We start from the raw sequence: 20278 nt of genomic DNA, 5'->3' as shown, positions 1-20278 counted from the left end.
AAATCCTACTAAAAAATAGAAAATAAAATTCAATAAATTTGAATTAACAAATAGTCTAAGAAAAAATGATTTTATTGTAAAAAAAGGCGTGGGGTGCTTTTCTGGATATCATCAAAATAACCTTTCTACTCATATCTGTTCATAAAATATTTATAACTACTGATACCATGCACCCCATGCTTTTTTTCCAATAATTTTTTTTTCTTACACTATTTTTAATTCAAATTTATTGAATTTTATTTTCTATTTATTTGGATTTTCTATAAAAGTGTATTTTTTTAGTGGTACTACGATAAAACTATGATAAAATTTATTTTTCATTTTTTAGTTGAAATTCAATTTTTTCATTATTTTTTTTAAATATTAAATTGTCATCGGTCCTTAATAAGTATACCAAATTTCGAGTTAATCCGATGTTTTGAAGGGGGTCAAAATCATGTTCAAAGATTCCATTACATATATACGTCTGAAGCTAATAAAAGCATATTAATAAGTTGCCTTAACAAAAAAAATTGTTCCTTTTTATGCGTCAGATGTTTTTGAGTCACGAATGTACCTAATGAGAATTCGTTTTTATAAAATCATTAATTTCCAGGAATCACCCAGATCTCCAGAGCGCGCCGTTCCCGCTCCATATTTCTGTCGAGGTGCGCTGATTCGACTTGAGGATGGTTCGCTGAGGCGTGTCGAGGAGATGCGCACGGAAGACTTTGTTATGAGTGCAGATCGTATTGGTGAACTGGCACTCACACAGTGTACCGTCCTGAGGCTAGACGAGCGGGGTGACAAACTAGCACTTACGCTTACATACGGCAGGAATCGCTCTCAGGTCAGACTTTTAAAAATTCCTACTCATCTGTGAACCCAATCTTAATAGTTTTTTTTTTATTGCTCAGATGGGTGGACGAGCTCACAGCCCATCTGATGTAAGTGGTTACTGGAGCCCATAGACATCTACAACGTAAATGCTCCACCCACTTTGAGATGTAGGTTCAAAGGTCACAGTATAGTTACAACGGCCGCCCCACCCATCAAACACAAACGCATTACTGCTTCACGGCCGATATAGGCGGGGTGGTGGTACCTAACCGTGCGGACTCACAAGAGGTCCTACCATCAGTAAAAAGTATCTTATTCGCGTTTTCACTATTCGCGGGTTTAAAAAATGCGACCCCATTCCTCTTGTAGATTCCTTTATTCGTGTCTCTAGTCGGTATATACACATTGATAAAAAGGATTCTAATATCCAGTAGATATCCAACCGAATATCCTTTGTACAGTTACCATTCCCATGGTTTCTGTATTCGCGGCATATTTACGGAATATATAGTCCGCGAATAAAAAGCTTTTACTGTTTACCAGTTTAGGGCATCTAAAAAATCTAACTTTTCTGAAATTAGATTTTGATCTGTCAACAATCAGATCGTTTACTGAATCACGACTAATCTACAAAATACTAGAAAAGCGTTACTAATTAATGCCTTTCAATTGAGCATTACGAAAGATTGCGATATTGCGGAAGATTTATACGCGGCTACTGTGACGTTGGCAATACTGGAAATATTTGTACAAACGTACCTTTCTCGATTTCCAGGTGGAGTTAGAGTCGACCGTGGAACATCCGTTCTTCGTGTACGGTCGGGGATGGGCGTCATATAAACCTGAGCGTACGTTGGCACAATACGGCCTGCGTGTACATCGGCTTCAGATAGGCGATGTGTTCGTGTCATTGGCCCCGAGAAAACATGCGTCACCCGTGCCTCCCGCCCCCAGCTCTATGCCACCGTCGGCACCTCCACAGACACATCCAGAGAACCTTAGTGTCAAAGAGGACGCCCGTAAAAGACGCTGGTCAGCCTCCGATGTATGCGAAGAAGACCATCCACCCCTCAAAAAACGTTGAGTCAACGGGCCATACGTCAAATGTCCGAAACGTGTGGACTATAATTAAATGTGTTGTGATCGCCTTCGTTGCAGTTTCCAGCTGTTTTCCAACTGTTTTCATTATATCAACTGAATTCTTGTGGACGGTACGTCACTAGTAATTCAGTTGGTGATCAAGCCGTAGCGGACTGCAGGTGTTCCGGCCCCAGTGAGTCGGGTTGCGTAAATTGTGACCATCGTTCTTGTTCATTATAATTTGCGCAGTTTCTGCAGCGATCGGCCGACCACTATGGTACGCTTATTCTATTCGGGAATTCTAGGTGCTTTTTACTGTCGGGTGCTTCTGTACGCGTTTGTGTACGACGTTGTAAATATGTAAGTAACTTAGGTCAAACTTAAATGTTACACTCCATGACTAATTAATTCACTGTCACAAAAGTACCGTTGGTTATCCGCGCGTGATTTGATTGAAAACCTCTATTATTCTGCATTACCAAAACTAAAAAGGTTTTCGTTAAAAAAGTTATAATAAAGATTCATGTCTCAACTGTGTATGAATTAAGTCGGATTTTAATGAGCACAAAAACAATAAAAAATAGGTTTCGAAACTTAAATTAGGGTAGAAATTGTGATAACCAATGAGATTTCAAGAGGGCAGAGCGAACGTCTGTGTGCATACATGGCGTCGCATTTTTAAGACATAAAGGTACAATGAATGTTAGGTCGTATGTTTTAGCAGTTTAGGGCTGACGTGTGCTTATCTCCGATTTGCGATTTCCGTGTTTATTTTTTCCAAGCAGTCATGTCAAGGCTCCGTTTTTCTCCGAAGGTTGTGACTGCAAACATATCTGTGGTGATTTCATAGCGCGCCTATAATTTCTCTCATGCGTTAGAATAGTGTGTATCAGACTCTTTCCATTGTAATTCATTAAACGAAGGTTGCAGATTCTCTTGACAAATAATTGAAACGTATTTTATAAATGTTGATATAATGATAGGTACATAATATGTATATTGTAAAAATTTGATATGTATAGTGATCATGGTTATTTAGATGTCATCTTTATTGCTTTTGACGTCCATGTGTGATACACATAAAACTTTTCTATGAGAAGATGTATACATAATAAACACACAGTCTGTGATATTTTGTAGTTATTGGTCGGAGTGGGTATGAAGTATTGCTTGATTAAAAGGAATATATGTTTTTAGGAATATAAGAACGTTATTGGTAAGAAATTGTATAGTTGTTGTATACTCAAACAAAATGAATACGCTAAAAAAATAGTAAAAGATAAATTAAAAAATAGTAGCGTCTGTGATTAATATACATATAACGTTATGTTACATAACGACAAACGCATGGCCATATCAAAATCATATTAATGTTATATAAATCATTAAGTTCGACATATTGTATTATTTGTTTCTCGAACTGCAATAACTATGCTAAAACAAAACGTAACGCTCACGATTACTGTACGAGCTTATATGAAATAGTAATTTTCAGTTACAGTACATTTTGGCAACAAATCTGGTTGCACGGTCTTCCGCGATGTATTACCGACGAACACCGAGAGATGAGATTACACGATGAGAACTTGCCAAAAATATTTAGTTAGCCGACTAAGCGACTGAACTCAACAGTGTGGAACATACGGTTGTATTTTAGAAGGGTTGTTTTCATTGTACCGTTAAACGCTACATGCTTATTATAAATAATTCATTATTTTAACCGTCGACAACAGAACGCATAGTGCGAACACAAATCGCACGAACGATCTTTGGTGTTGTAAAAATTTTTATTAACGATTCGTTGTATATTGTATGTAAATCTAGTTTAATCGTCTTTATATTATATTAATATTTGTAATTGTAATGAAAGATCTCATTTTATTAATCGGTATTTTCTAACAAGGCGCTTTCATTAGATCATGACTAAGCCTACCTCACAAATTAAGACTAGTGCATCGCCGCGGACGCGCGCGAGCCGGTCGCTATAAAGTCTAAACAAGATCTCAATTTGATGAAAATGAACTTTTAAAAAGACTGGGACGCTTTACTGAATGTTGTGGGATAGTAGTTTCTTTGAGGATATTACTTAAATTATGAGATAAGGAGCATTTATTTTGGGGGCGCGAGCTCGTTTCGTGGTTATCTTGCAAGGCTCCGCTTTCGACATATTCAATGAACCAATTTAGTACAAAATTCGTTAAAAAAAAAAAACAAAAGTATTATTACCCAAAATTTTTAATTCCGAAAGTATTAATTTTAATTCGATGAAAGTACTATTTTATTCTTGTTTTACGTGTTCTGTTCAGGCACAATCATGCTCGATATAACTAAACGAAATTTTGAAAGTCGCGGCTAGTGTTGATCATAAAACTGCCTTCGCCTCTACGTAGGTACATTTAGTCGATAAAACTCATAAACGAAAGGACGTATGAACAGAATGTTTCAATAACTCTTCGTTCACACATTTATTATTAGTGATGACAATTTCCTTCCCTGATCGAATATTTCGGGAATTAAAAAAAAAACGATACGACCGGCATTTAAAACAGACTTGAGTAACTATAAAATTCGTCATATACGTAAACCAGAGGCTGACGTAATTTCAATAAATGAATTTAAAACACTTGTATAGAATCAATTTCCGTGACAACACAATTCACTGAACGTTTGTTATGAATGAATTTGTTTTATGCAAATCGTCGAATACTTCATGATAACAAAATGTAGCGTTGCTTGTTAAAATCAATACAGAGTCGTAGTCAGTTAACATTTTAACAAAAAAAAATTATCCATTTAATTAATCATATTTAATTCTTATGTCGCTCTAAAACATTTAGTCAAACAAAACAATATGTAACTAATCACCATAATCAACATCTGACTACGACCCTGATTCATTATGATTGCGTGAATCACTTAAGTGTTTAAAGCGTAGTGACAAAATTGTTTATACGTATTAAGAGATTCGTGAATTATTTGATGTTGCCAATTTTAGGTACGGCCAGTAATGGTTTCATAGTCCGTAATGTTAGTTTAAATACCGCTCACTAACACTTAGAGGTGTTGCAAAGAGGACAGACAACATAACGAATACAACAAAACATGATAATTTAATAAATTCACAAGTACCGTGCAAGTTAAATAAGAGTCGACTATTATCAAAGCCGGCAATCTGACTTTTGGACAATGATTGATAAATCAGAAAAACGAATTATTGACTTTGTATTCCATTGGCAGTCACAAAACTCTTCGGAACGACATCTTAGATAAATAACAGGTTAACTATTAACCTTTATTTATTGCAGGTTTTGAACCGTATTCTTTGAAGGAGACGATTTTATTCAAATCAATCTGAATTGACATATCAATAATTTTTTTTTGTCCAAATGCACAGATTGCCACCTTTAATAATAGACGACTCATAAGGTTTTATTATTGTAACCGAACACAAATCAAAGCACACTTTATGATGATTTTCGTCAAATTTACAAAGTCAGTTTTATTTGCAACGCCTAGTTTGACACAAAAATGATTGTGCCATTCTGAAAAGGACGTGTCCATAAGGCGTTCCGCAAAGTTCCATGAATTTTAAAAACCTCACAGATGAAAATCTTCAAAACTTTCGAATGCCTATGGATGTGCCCTTATATTCCATTTGTTTGTGGTAAGAAAAAATAATCTTCTTGCCATGAACGATATTGTTATATTACATATTGGGAACAGTAGTAGATATATATTTAGATAAATATAATAATTGTTAAAATGTTTATAAAGTAATAATGCACTGTTTCCAGCATGTAGAGATCGGATATAATTGTGTCATTAAATTTTAAATAAATATATGAAATGTTATAAATACAGTAAATACGAAAGGATTATATATTTTATTGTATAGCGGAATGAGTACTATTACAGATTTATTGTAAATGGACGGAAGTGTTATAGATCGAGAATATGTTAATGAATAAGTGAAATGTTTGTAAAAAGAAGAGAAAAATATGTATTACTGATTATTTGATAACCTGTTTGTTTTATTTGCATTATCCTTATTCATTTTAATGGTAAGGCGAATCGTTTATATAATGAATCTAAATAAAATCAGTGTTCTAAAGGTTTTTTTTTATTGCTTATTTGGGTGGACGAGCTCACAGCCCACCTGGTATTAAGTGGTTACTGCAGCTCATAGACATCTACAGCGTATATGCCGCCACCCACTCTTGAGATATAAATTCTAAGGTCTCAGTATAGTTAGAACGGCTGTCCAACCCTTCAAACCGAAACGCATTACTGCTTCACGGCAGAAATAGGCGGAGTGGTGGACCTACCTGTGCGGACTCACAAGAGGACCTACCACCAGTAATAACCACCATTTCCGATCCGATGGTAGATTCTTCGAAGCATTGCTCTTGCTAGGGCCAGTCTTAGCAACACTTCCGGTTTGAGTACCGTGAGCTCACCTACATGTTAGGGCGAAGCTGAAATAGCCTCAAGGCTATCACCAAAGGTAGGAAAAAGGTGAGCTGTGAGCTCGTCCACACATCGAAGCAAAAAAAAGTGACCACACTTAATCAAACACACAGATATATCTTACAAAACTTTTATTTAGTAAACGCATTCACAACATGTAAAATACTAATACAGTGCACTGGAATAAATCTAAGCGGTTTTTCATATATCGGCCTTGAGATCTAACATCACTTTCTCACCGGGCTTGAAGGCTGGCATGCCGAGGTACGGGCAGGTCGCGCATCGGAACGCATCACCCAAGTAACACTGGAAAAATCCAAACGACACATGTTCTAGAATATTCGGTTACACTGCTGCTTGCCGGTGGAACGGTCCACGGTATTGTTTAATCCTTCAATGCCAATGCTTGGATTGGTTTACGGGCATTGCACTCACTAGCTCCGATTTTAAAGATAAAACAGATATTTCGTATTCTATTGTCATCGGGTTCCGTAAATAATTAAAATATTATTACGATGTGCTATTTTATATTATTTTCGACGAATACTTTACATTTCTCATGGTTAACATGGATAACAGACTTAAAATATAAAATTTAAAAAAAAGTCATAAATATATAGTAAAAATAATTTTCCTTTCATATTTCATTTTCACAGTGGTAATACCTACCTTGCGGATTATAATATACTATACTACCACATAATTATTGATAACAGTAAATATTACAATATAAAGGAAGATTAAAAAAGGCGATATCGGCTAAAATGGACACAAGTGTATAATTGTCTTTTTTTACCATTATTAATATTCTTGCTGATTCAGATTTTAAATAATATAACTTCATATTTAAAAAAAAACCCGAGAAAAGAATTTATGTATGCTAATGACACACTAATAATATTTTATACAAGTTTGAAGAATTCATTTTTGCATGAATTATTTATATGTTTTCAAATCGTAATGACATTAAATAGCTTACACTTCCACACGACGATTTTGGAGTTTCTTTTGTCTCGCCACTTAGTTCCTCGGCGAGGCCACAGGTGCAGTCCACGCACGCTTTTCTCTTGCCCGTTGTTGCACAAACTGAAAAGAAAAATTTTTTTTGCACAAACTGAAAAGAAAAAAAAAAAGTATGCATTTTTGACAGTACCATAGGCCTACAAATTGACTGAAACACTATGTGCTTTGCCCTAGACAACTAAAGTGGGAGTTTATACATTCTTTAAATTTACTAATAAAAAAAAAACACAGTTAATTAAATAACACCGAAACTTGTGGTAACAAAATCTAAAAAGTTGTTTTAACGAATGTTCATTAAATAAAAATTATCACATAAATACTATTAACGTGAAACAAATATTATATTAATGATATTTTCATTTGTGTTTAAAATATGCTTCGCTGCAGGAACAAGCAGCAATACCGTCTTTACCATAAGGGCACACGGGGCCCGTGCCCAGGGCCCCTATTCTCAGGGCGCCCGGAAGGACCGACAATTTCTCTCACACATTTATTCTCAAAACATTTTTGTCGGGCACATAATTTCGAGGCATATACTATGCCATTATATCGATGACTGCGCCTATTCCTACTGTACTAATTAATAATATTTCCGAACGCATCCTACCTAATTTACTAAGTATGTACACCATCTAGCGATCACGATAACGGTTTCCGTTATCGTAATCGTAACAAAAAAACCAGCAGCATTCTAATATCATTAATGAAATATTATATCATACTGTATTTGATTACCTATAATAAATGGTCATACTTGGAAAGTAAAAAAAACTTTTTTTACTTTCCAAAAGGGCCTCAAATTCTTGTGTGCCCAAAGGCCCCAGCCTAATTTAAGACGTCCCTGACAAGCAGGGTGGTGGTACCTACCCGTGCGGACTTACATGATGTCCTACCACCAGTAGATAGCTATACACGAATCTACATAACGGATATTAAGGAAATATTTCTGTTAAAATAAATGGTTAGTCTATACTATGTCATTTATTTTCTGATCGAAAAAAGAAAGGCAAGTTAGAGGGCAAACGTTCCAGAGAAAGCAGTTCCACTAGATGGTCGGACCAAATTCGATATTCTCTGAACGTCAAGTTCCACGATTGCCCTTACGAAACTAAGGATCATATTAGATGGAGGGAAATCGTACGCGAGAAACCGATGCAGCGTGCGAGTCAGGTCTCTCACCAATGAGTAAATCGACGTGAAGAGAAGGAAATTTTAATTCTTGTTTTGAAAATTATTAAATTCTTTTTTTGAAATTTAATGAATAAAGGAATAAGAAACTTTTGTTGCTGCGTGTACTCTCAATGCTGTTTTCTGTAAGTACAGAGTGCAAGTGCACTCGATAAGAATGAAACTAAGTGAAAGGGCGGAACATTGTTTCACAACCTATTTATTCCCTAATTTTAATATGATTTCCGTTTAATTGTGTCACAAATTACAAAAGATTCTTCAGATTAAAGAAAAACGATAAAACGGTCAACAAAATGATAAATGATGACATAACACTTTCTTGAATCACAAGATGGTATTTGAAACACAAAACCTCAGAACAAACATGTTAATGAAGAAATACATATTCACAGTAGTACAGACAATTATTTATCAATTTATTACAAATGATAATGGAAACCACCACTGTTTCCATGTCTTTCATAATATCAAAACCATTGTAAATTAATTTACATACCACTTTTAATAAATAGGTTGCATTTACAATATTTACATAAATAAAACTATTCTTGATTGATATATGAATACTTTGGTGTAAACATATTTTATTGTACATTCTATAAGTTGCCAATCAAAGAATAATTTACAATAAGCTCAAACATTTGCTTATTGTTTTTGCCATTTAAACAGAGCGCGAACCGCCGATAGATAAGACTCTATTCATGGATATAAAGCGCGTAGCATCGGAATACCGACTAGAGTAGTTTGATTATAGTTATCGTAATCGTATCGTAAGGTAGTTGTTAGGTATCGACCTGTACCAAAGTGTCTTACCACCATCAATACCATTTATAAATAACCCTTTAAAATGATCTTGCTGTGAATTTAGCATTGATTTTTGTATATTTTGAAGTAAAATTTTTATATAAGGTTCTATATTTTCAAAAATTCTGCAAAATATGTGAAAATAAGCTTAGCCCAAATAAGTTTCAAATTTAAAGATGATTCTTTAAAATTAAAATCCCAAAGAATAAATGTATAAAAAATTCAAACTAATTTACCACTCAAAGCTTCTTTATCTGGCTTTTTAAGGTCATTTTCATCCAATAGTTCGTTCTCATCAATAATATCATCATTGTTAGTGCTGGCCCAAGCTTCCTCAACTGTGCTGTCCAACTTCCAGACTGTGGCTTTTCCATTTAATTTCAGAGATGACTTTGAACCAACCTGTGTTATTAAACAGCTATTTAGTGAAGTAAAATTAAGTTTTTTCAGTATTTCCAAAAAAATTGTCCAATGTAGTACACTAAGGACACAGTTAAACAGGGCTCCATGACTGTTGGTTGTTCTTCCTTTGAATTATCAATTTTAAAACATTTTTAAATAAATTTATTGGAGTTATTTTCATTTCATAAATATAAGTATGAGCTAATGCAAGTCAGCTATTGAAGCAGATATTACCATCTTTGCCAGAAATTTATATAAAAAAAACTGCAAAAGTTATAATTGGATTCCGTTTTGAATGGCCGAGAAGCCCTTGTACTAATGCAGCATCAAACAGTTATGTCTCATGGCATTCACATTTTGATGTCTGTTGGTTAACTAACTGGTAATTAACATCAGCTTAAAAATATTTCAAAAATCATATCATGTTTACAATGTTTAAACAAGTAGGATAGGCCTACTAGGCAGTATGTGGCAATTGGTATTAATGCCTTTAATACTATAGTGATATTGTAATATTATACGTCCTTGTACCAGGTCATTGGTTAATGGTAAATCCTTCATATCAAATATTTTAATGCATACCTCAAACTTTGGTTTCTCCGCAACATAGCTGTTATTCTCCAATTCAGTGACATTTACAAAACCATTTAATTTAAGTGTACTGGTCAATTTGTTGAGATCTTTCAGTATAAGTTTACCATTTGGTTTGAGTAATTTAATGATTATTGCCAATAGTTTATCAGAATGTGAGACACTGTGGGGAGGTAACCAGTTTGAGAGAACAACATCAAATGATGAATGCTCACGGGAACCTGAAAAATTAAAATTTAATTTAAACTTTTTTAGACTATCTTAAAGCATTAAAACTAGGATTATCTGTGTTATGCTAACGAGATTAATATACATAATTTTATATAGTTAAATATATAAATACACAAATATTAAACACTAGACACAGAACAAACAAACCTATTCATTACAAACATGATTGCTTAAATTGGTAATAGACATCACAACCTTCTGTCCCAGTCAGGGGCACTAGCTTCTGGATCACCAAATCAGTCATTACCGGGTTTATCAAAACATAACTTAAAATAGTTACAGTTTATCTAAATTTACATTGATAAACAAGCCTTTGATACCTGACATTGGAATCATTATATAAACTGAAACTTGAACATCTTTTGCCAAAACATGATAGGATATGATGTAAATATATATTATTTTGCTATTTTAAAGTTTTAACAATTCGGTTGTGTCCTGACTAAGTTACATGCTATTTTATACATCAGAGTAGATGAAATAGCAGAAAAACAAGATTTTAAAATTTAAACATTACAAAAAAGCACACAATTATTTTTCTCATACATTTTCTGAGATAACCACATCAGTTATAAAAACTATAGAATACACGTAAGAGAGAGTAAGTAATAAGTAAGCACAATACTACAGCCAACTTAAAGACACCCTATTTATAACATATCTATGCACAGATAGATTTCTGATCTTTTTTTTCCGGTAAGCACTTATAATCGATTTGTGGAGAGCTACTTAACGTATGAAAAAAGTATAGAATTTTCCTAATATAAAAACTTTAAATTCGATAAGACCAATAACTGAGAATTAAGAACTAAAATGTATAATTTACCTTCAGTGATCATGTCGGAGTTTTCCAGAACCACAGTATCACTTTGAATTACTTTTTTTACGTCTTCTATTAGGCTCGTAATGTTTCCTTGACTGTCGTTCTTCCAAATAATAAGAACATTGTCTCCGTTTTTCAAGTTGTCCATGTTTGTAAGCCAAGGATTTTTAACAATGATTTTACAGTATTTTTTAAATAACAGGTAACGAAATTATAACGCAGTTAATTTGTTTCCTTGAAAAAGATAACAGGCAATTGGTAAATTTCCTAACCAGTGACTGCTGGCTTAAGTAAATGATTATAAATAATGAACAATGATGAATTTCAATTCAATTGTCAGGCACTTCCCTCCTTATTTTTTCAGTATGGCAATCAGCTTTTTCAAATGACATTGTTGCCACTATCTAGTTCATAAAATCTACATAATTACTATTTACACAATTTGTTTAATAATTGTTGAACGGATACAATACAAAACGGAATAGAAAAAGTTGATTGATCTTAAATGGAATGAAATTAAATCAAATAAAATGGGATAAAATGAAACAATGCCCTAGTACTATATAATAGGAATTCACTGAACCTTCGGTAGAGTTGGACTTTGATAAGAAAATAGTAAAGTTTTGCTTTCGCTGCAAAACTAGAAGAGTCCGAGGAGCCGTGTCACATTTATGGACATTCGTAGACGCTAATGGATTAATAACCCGCAATTATTACACGTATAATGCAACAAAAACACAAAGTTAACTATTTCCTTCGTAGATTCTCTAGACTTTAGATATCAACCTAGAACGGCATGCAGATATAAAATGTCGATTAGTATTTTTACACGTAAGATGAATAGCATTATTATTATTATAATAAACGGGCTTTTTTTATTCAAAATTAAACCATTTTATTTATCAAATGCCAACACCACTAAAATAACCTTAAAATTTGACGTTTTGGTTTTAAAACATTTGTTTTTTGTTGACAATATTCCTACAATGTAAAGAACAGCTGATGTGGACCTAAACAATAATTTATTGAATTGTGTTTATCTTAAGAATATTATCCTGTTGCAAGGGAGGCTCTTACTTCAAAAGTGAAAATTGTAGATTACTTATAAATTAAAATACGTTATTAAATATTGGAAATGTTTCATGAGGCTTTCCTTGCTGGAATTTGGGGATCTGCTGGAAGCGCTTTGGGGAAGCTAGCTGGAACTGAAAGTGTAGTAGTAAGTTATTTAGAAGTGTTTATGAAATTGATAAGACTTAACGACACGACCTGTTACAATTATTAAAGCTTATGACGATTTAAAACAAAACAATGTCAAATAATGATTTAAATAACAATTTTTGAATAAAACGACAAAAGTTTATCGTGCTACTTTTCAAATTGTATGTGAATGTAAGTAATTTTTGTAGCTCTCGCTATACTGTATGACTACATTATCTAGGTCAATCTTTTTACTCGTCATACATCATAATATGTATTAATTAATTTAATGTTCAACTATTGAACAAAATTCGACTATAAACTACACTTCAAAATGTACTGATAAAAAGATAAGAAAATTGCAATACATACTGTTTTATCTTTACCCATTAAATATAGATAATGTTGAATGACTTACCTTTTTTTCACTAGTTTCAAGAAAAGGCTACTCTCATTAAAATACAATAATGATTAAGAATAATAATAATTATAGTAATAAACTTAGATTATACTAGATGGCGACACTTGTATAGTGCTACAGTAAGGTTGGACGAGCTCGCGGCCCACCTGGTTTTAAGTGGTTACCGGAGCCCATAGACGTCTATAACGTAAATGCCGCCACCCCCCTTAAGATATAAGTTCTGAGGTCCTCGTTTTTACAGTACAACGGCTCCCCTACCCTTCAAACCGAAACGCATTACTGCTTCACGGCAGAAATAGGCGGGGTGGTGGTACCTACCCGTGCGGACTCACAAGACGTCCTACCACCATTGACTACGCAAATTATAATTATGCGGGTTTGATTTTTTATGAAGTAAATCGAGAACATTAGATAAGTACATTTTTCATTAGAAAAATTGGTACTTGCCTGCAGGATTCGAACATCGATACATCGCTAGGTACGATTGCACCGGACGTCTTATCCTTTAGGCCACGACGACTTCAAAACTTCTTAACTTTCAGTCACTAAAAATAGTAGGTACTGTTTCACAGCTTATCATAGATAATAAATACCTACAATCAATAAATAAATTGTACACTTGAGCTATAAATTAGTAATTTATTTTTTTACCTCTAATTATCCTGTTTAAAAAAAACAGAGCTCATTCCAACTTTAAAATCTTAGCATTTGACGACACTAACACACAATTCATATTCATATGTTAGTGTCATAGATCACCTAAATCCAGTAGGTATACAGAAACGCAAAATTATTTCGCGATAGTTTTTTTTTGTCCAGATATTTTTGGAAACCCTGACTATTTTTACCATAACAATAAAATTGTCATAAACGTAGATTTTTTTATAAGCATAGCTGAACTATTCCGGTGATATATGTTTGACCGATAAACATAGATAATAGGTCATAGACATCACAATGTCAATGTTGCCGTTCACTCGTATGGGTTTACGGGATGCATCCACCACCAAGGGTTAGTCGGAATCAGTGTCGGAGTGGGCATCTGAAATCTCTATATTCTAAAAACAAACGCGTTCCTTCAGTTTGTCGTTCTGAGGGGAGTAGCAGTAGCTGTATTCGCTAATCCGCATACCCACTAGCACTGGCTGCGGAAACTGCGTTTTCTGGCGATAGGGCCTCTTATGAGCCCGAACGCTAAAGGACAAGACGTCCGGTGCATTCGTGTTGAGCGATGCACCGGTGTTCGAATCCCAGGCAGGTACCATTTTTTCTAATGAAATACGTACTCAACAAATGTTCACGATTTACTTCCACGGTGAAGGAATAAAAATCAAACCCGCAAAATTATAATTTGCATAATTACTGGTGGTAGGACCTCTTGTGAGTCCGCGCGGGTAGGTACCACCGCCCTGCTTATTTCTGCCGTGAAGCAGTAATGCGTTTCGGTTTGAAGGGCGGGGCAGCCGTTGTAACTATACTGAGACCTTAGAACTTATATCTCAAGGTGGGTGGCGCATTTACGTTGTAGATGTCTATGGGCTCCAGTAACCACTTAATACCAGGTGGGCTGTGAGCTCGTCCGTTGTGGGCATTGCAGCAGTATCAGTAGGTAGCGACAGTGAAACAATTCTTCGATGTTACTTCGAAACACTCAAAAGCAAAAAGAAACACTAAAATAAAGGCGCATTTACATTTATTTGACAGGGAGACAGCTATGCTATATCCGGCGTTATCTTGATAATCATGGTCCTCGTTAACACGTGGAGTAGCAGGCATTACTTGCGGTCACTGGACGCTGCACCTAACTCGGTCGCACCCACCGTCATATCCGCAGCTTCTAGCTACGTTCTATCGGTAAGATATTTTTACGCATTCTTTATCAGCCCACCTCTACCTATGATATGTGTGCAAGTATGAATGGATGCAATGGAATTTTACCATTATTTTTAACTGATTTCTAAGCTCTCAGACTATAGCTGTGCCATGAAATCTGACAGTTATGTACTTTTCTTGACAGTAGAATATAGCCAGATTGTACCGCAGTCGCTTTATTTACCTTATTTTACATTTAACATTTTTTTTATCACTGCCAAATTCGAGTTGAATATAGTTACATTTGTTGAGATCCAACCGAAGGTTTGGCTGCCAAGCGTGCCGAGGAATCAGACAGACATACATCATACATGCCAATGATGCCATGCCATTTATGTTACAAAAAAAGTCTCCCACGTCTTATTTATTAGGTACTTTAACACGTTCAACGCTACATGAAAAATCGAGAGTTTTCATTCAGGTTACGGTGCTCACCGGTGAGCCTTATCTTACTGAACCATTCGGGCAATAAGGGTCAACCGCGATCCGCGTGAGGGTTCCAACGTAAACGCTTCCTACAAGCCACAGATTGCAGCTATCAAACAAAGCGCGTATGGAAGTGAGCCGTGTGACCCTTAGCCGTAGAACTGGTGGTAGGACCTCTTGTGAGTCCGCGCGGGTAGGTACCATCACCCTGCCTATTTCTGCCGTGAAGCAGTAATGCGTTTCGGTTTAAAGCGTGGGGCAGCCGTTGTAACTATACTGAGACCTTAGAACTGATATCTCAAGGTGGGTGGCGCATTTACGTTGTAGATGTCTATGGGCTTCAGTAACCACTGAACACCAGGCGTGCTGTGAGCTCGTCCACCCAACTAAGCAATAAAAAAAAAAGAACGCCATGACTTTCAAATTCAATAGAAAGTTGTAGTTTTTATCATAATTATAGCCTTTTAAAATATCTTAATAACTAAACGGTAAAGTCGCTAATTTTTATCTTCCGTGGAAATTATTGCAATTTATAGATTTTAGAATGAAAATCTCAAGTTCATAAAAATTACTGATTCCCTGATTCTGGCTTGGTAGGAATGGTATAGTACGCTAGGCCCACCGCTGGGCCGCATGGCGTTCAACGTGTTCATTATCATATATTTATTTATTGTATAATTAATACGTGAAGTAAAAACTTTGTATCCCTTTTTACGAAAATTGCGCGGACGGAGGAGTATGAAATTTTCCACACTTATAGAGAATATAGAGAAGAAGTGCACAATGCAATTTTTTTTTTATAATAATGCATAAAAGGTACATTAAATCAATAAAGAAAACGTTACACACACTACATACCATGTATTTGACGCACACACGCATGCATACTATTTATTGCCAAACTTTTCTTCTTGACGTCTGTTGTCAAATTGAGAATAGATTAAATATTGTTTGTCTTTATTGATATTTTTCTATAGTGTAGTCTTGGCGAAATTTGTGATTATAGAAGTATAAAATATAATCATAATAGTGTACAAACTTACAATTCCCATTAATTATAGTCGAATTTCGACTACTGCGGGACCTCTAGTTTATTGTATATTACAATTTATATTTATTTATTGCATATAGACTGTGCGTATTGGACGAATTAACAACCTATCTGCCGTTCAATGGTTAACATCACAACGCGAAGGTTGCCACCTACATTGAGATATCTGTCTCAATAATTGTATAGTAATTACAGACAATATATTTTTTCGGGTTTCATTTTTTACTAGTGGCCGCCCAATAGTCGAAATTCGACTATAATTAATTCAAATTATAAGTTTTAACATGATTACTGGTTCTATTGTCAAAGACTATTATACTTTTATAATCACCGATTTCGCCAAGACTATAGACAAATGATAATAAAGACAAACAATATTAATCTATTCTCAATTTGACCACAGACTTTAAAAATAAACAAAGGTATATATGTGTGTCAAATACATGGTAGTGTGTGTAATATTTTTTTATTGATTTAATGTATTATGAATGCATAATTTTAATAAAATATAAGTATTCTGCACTCCTTCTCTATATTTTCTATAAGTGTGGGAAATTTCATACTCCTCCGTCCGCGCAATTTTCATTAAAGGAAGTACTACAAGTTTTTGCTTCACGTATTAATATATAGATAATTGTATAGTAATTACGTACAATATATTTTTCGGGTTTGATTTTTTATTAAACGACATTTTTCCTTCATCGTGGAAGTCATTCCTGAACATGAAGTGTTAAGTACGTATTTCGCTAACTCAATTGATTGGTTACGCGATTTGAGCGCCAGCTTAGTTAAGTGGTTACCAAAGTCTATAGGCATTACAACGTGAACGCCTCCATTCCACCTGTGGTCGAAGAATGAATAGTGCTGTTTAGTGAAAACCTTTTTAACTTATTCATAGTAACGACTTCGTCGAAATCATTTGCGGCACGTCCGTATACCTACCTCACTGCGCATAGTATTCACCGTCCCAAAGAACCCTGTGTCTAGGTTTGCAGGCTCCTTAGCCTAGAACCAATCTAATACCTCTAATTGACCAGGGACTCGACGTCTTTCTTCTCTATTCTTGAATCGCCTTTGCCCGATTTCATCTAACTATAGGCAGCGACGGCTCGGTAGGCAGCGGCTCTGCTCTGCCTCTGGCATTGCTGGAGTCCATGGGCGACGGTAATTACTCACCATCAGGTGGGCCGTATGCTCGTCTGCCTACAAGGGCAATAAAAAAAACTATGTCACATTTGTCTGAATATGAAATATTCTCTTATATTGTTTTTGGATTTCATTTATTAACTTGCATAATAACCTATCTCAATTTTTCGCAGGGTTTTATAGGAATCGTGTTATTCGAAGAGCCATCAAGCACCCAATGGTGGGCAGGCGCAATTCTCATTATAATGGGGTTAACATTAATTGCCCGACCGAAGGATAGAGATAAATACACATAAGATTAACTTTGATTACATTTTATTTGTTTAATGCCTAAGGCATTCTCTACCAGTCAACCAAGGGTAGCGTGAGAGTGTACACGTACCTGCATTACTTCATAGAGAAAATATATATAAATTATTCAACTATTTGTTAAAATTTCAAATCATTTCACGTGTTCAGCATAAAGAAAGCAGAACATCGCCGTAAATGTAAAATATGAAAGATATTTAACATTTAAGGTGAAGTTTTTATATTTTATATTACGTGAGAAGAGATTTGAGGCTTATTTTATATAAGAGGAGCCTATTTTCTAAAATTATGATAACTAAAATACAAGAACTAAGTTTATTAAAGTACATTATAAAATGTAGTAGATATAGAAGGATTTTAATTTGAAGTGGTCGTGGCCTAAAGGATAAGACGTCTAGTGTACCTACTCTTATCGAACGATGCGATTGTACCGCAGGCAGGTCTAATAACTAATAACTAATCTAACACATGTTCACGAATGACTTCCAAGATGAAGACTAACATCAGGCAACAAAAATCAAATTGACCATAAATATAATTTACGTAATTAGGTATTCTACTGTGTGCTTGTCCACTCGTGCCTAGGTAATAAAAAAAAATGTTATTTATAAATATTATGATTAAAATAAAATACATTCCGTGTTTTCTGTGATAAGGGAATGATGGCTGAATATAAAGAAAAATGAAATTTTTAGCCATGGTGCCATTAAAGTAGCATAGGAAAACAAATATAAAATGTTTTGAAAACGCATAAAAATGTCTTTCTTTTGTTTTCTTCACGTTTCTTATATTAACATCTGACTATGAACTTTTTTCTAATTTTGCATACATACATCAGCATACTATTGCAGTTTCTCCGGTCACCGTCCTCGTCGAACCCGTCGACGAAGGGCTCGACGAGCGAATTAACCCATAGACACAGCCCACTTGAGTTTCTCGCCGGAACTTCTCAGTGGGTCGTGTTTCCGATCCGGTGGTAGATTCTGCGAAGCACTGCTCTTGCTAGGACCAGTGTTAGCAAAACTCCGGTTTGAGCCCCGTGAGCTCACCTACACGTGAAGGGTGAAGCTGAAATAGCCTCTAAAGGCTATCAGCATAGGTAGGATAAAAAAAATTAAAAAAGCAGTTTCTATTTCGAGAATAGTTGCCCTACACCCGTTATATTGTTAAACAGCGTGTAATAATTTAACTTCGTCTTTGTACACAATATTACAACAACACATACATTGTTGGGTCGTCAAATGTTTTATAAAATTTCTATGTATTTTAATCTTTCTATATATGTATTTTAATCGCACAACTAATGAAACGCTCCTATATTTCTCGACACACAGTCCAGAAGATTTAAAAAAATGTAAAATAGACAATAAATTAAAAAAAGTTTTTGTTTCATACAGAATATACTACATATTTGTAAATAAATTACCTGTTTGTAATAATTTCAATAAATTAATATCGCTCCTTGTAATTATTTAGAAAAAAAAAACATTAATCTAAATCAATATGAATTGTATTTTAATAAATCTTTAAAAACCTTGTGTATGTACTGTATTTAATATTTTCCCTTTACGCTTAGGAGATCTGTGCGGAGTTTCCAGCGAGTCGTTAAGGCGCGATATCTTCGACTTTTTTAACCTTACAAAACTCTAGTGTTGGCATGTAGATTATTCTATCGATAGTTAATTTGAAAATAAATTTTTAATTTTTTTATGTTACTATTGAATTTGGTATTGAGGTTATTTAGTTACCATGGAAAATGTGTTAATAATAAAGTATATAATTATAACAAATATAGTTCAACATGAGATTTATACTACAGAAGATTTTTTTTATTTTTTATTGCTTAGATGGGTGGACGAGCTCACAGCCCACCTGGTGTTAAGTGGTTACTGGAGCCCATAGACATCTACAACGTAAATGCGCCACCCACCTTGAGATATAAGTTCTAAGGTCTCAGTATAGTTATAACGGCTACACCACCCTTCAAACCGAAACGCATTACTGCTTCACGGCAGAAATAGGCAGGGCGGTGGTACCTACCCGTGCGGACTCACAAGAGGTCCTATCACCAGTGATTACGCAAATTATAATTTTGCGGGTTTGATTTTTATTACACGATGTTATTCCTTCACCGTGGAAGTCAATCGTGAACATTTGTTAAGTACGTATTTCATTCGAAAAATTGGTACCCGCCTGCGGGATTCGAACACCGGTGCATCGCAACAACGAATGCACCGGACGTCTTATCCTTGAGGCCACGACTACTTCATCTGGTGATGGTGATCAAAGATGAGTTCATCTGGTAATCAATTATTACCGGAGCCAACACAGGTATGTACCACCAAGAAAAGCGCTGCGCACCATCTCATCATGCCTTGTTTAGTATACTGTCCTACCATATAAGACACGAATACATAAACACTAG

At 34.9% G+C, this 20278-nt stretch overlaps 3 protein-coding genes across 3 annotated transcripts in view; 2 read left to right on the top strand and 1 right to left on the bottom strand.

Annotated features, from left to right (window-relative positions):
- Positions 1–5920, top strand: part of Atx-1 (Ataxin 1) — a 46787-nt gene extending 40867 nt beyond the window's left edge. The window contains exons 3-4 of the mRNA XM_028180634.2: positions 596–829; positions 1595–5920. Of these exons, the coding sequence (XP_028036435.2) occupies positions 596–829; positions 1595–1903 (543 nt within the window). The 3' untranslated portion in view covers positions 1904–5920. The remainder of the gene's footprint in view (positions 1–595; positions 830–1594) is intronic.
- Positions 5921–6480: 560 nt separating this feature from the next.
- CIAPIN1 (cytokine induced apoptosis inhibitor 1) lies at positions 6481–12233 on the bottom strand. Its single transcript, XM_028180676.2, has 5 exons — positions 11432–12233; positions 10366–10595; positions 9618–9783; positions 7346–7452; positions 6481–6672 (listed from the first exon to the last, which is right to left on the bottom strand). The coding sequence occupies exons 1-5, from the start codon at positions 11574–11576 to the stop codon at positions 6568–6570; spliced, it is 753 nt and encodes a 250-aa protein (XP_028036477.2). The 5' UTR covers positions 11577–12233; the 3' UTR covers positions 6481–6567.
- Positions 12234–12390: 157 nt separating this feature from the next.
- Positions 12391–19395, top strand: LOC114247648 (transmembrane protein 42). The gene is made up of 3 exons (XM_089731465.1): positions 12391–12647; positions 14754–14903; positions 17718–19395. The coding sequence occupies exons 1-3, from the start codon at positions 12564–12566 to the stop codon at positions 17838–17840; spliced, it is 357 nt and encodes a 118-aa protein (XP_089587591.1). The 5' UTR covers positions 12391–12563; the 3' UTR covers positions 17841–19395.
- The last annotated feature ends 883 nt before the right edge of the window (positions 19396–20278 follow it).

Source organism: Bombyx mandarina, chromosome 11, assembly GCF_030267445.1.
Source record: "Bombyx mandarina strain Sakado chromosome 11, ASM3026744v2".
NCBI classification, from domain to species: Eukaryota; Metazoa; Arthropoda; class Insecta; order Lepidoptera; family Bombycidae; genus Bombyx; species Bombyx mandarina.
This window is presented reverse-complemented; position numbering and strand designations above follow the sequence as displayed.

What these genes read in the sequence shown, in the direction of transcription:
- CIAPIN1 (XM_028180676.2), bottom strand. Translation starts at nt 11,576, where the DNA reads ATGGACAACTTGAAAAACGGAGACAATGTTCTTATTATTTGGAAGAAC. An exon ending in CTCCGACATGATCACTGAAG is followed by an intron (nt 10,596 to 11,431) that starts GTAAATTATACA and finishes TTAATTTTTCAG; the next exon opens with GTTCCCGTGAGCATTCATCA. An exon ending in AGATAAAGAAGCTTTGAGTG is followed by an intron (nt 7,453 to 9,617) that starts GTAAATTAGTTT and finishes TTTTCTTTTCAG; the next exon opens with TTTGTGCAACAACGGGCAAG.
- LOC114247648 (XM_089731465.1), top strand. Translation starts at nt 12,564, where the DNA reads ATGTTTCATGAGGCTTTCCTTGCTGGAATTTGGGGATCTGCTGGAAGC. An exon ending in CTGGAACTGAAAGTGTAGTA is followed by an intron (nt 12,648 to 14,753) that starts GTAAGTTATTTA and finishes TTTATTTGACAG; the next exon opens with GGAGACAGCTATGCTATATC. An exon ending in CTTCTAGCTACGTTCTATCG is followed by an intron (nt 14,904 to 17,717) that starts GTAAGATATTTT and finishes AATTTTTCGCAG; the next exon opens with GGTTTTATAGGAATCGTGTT.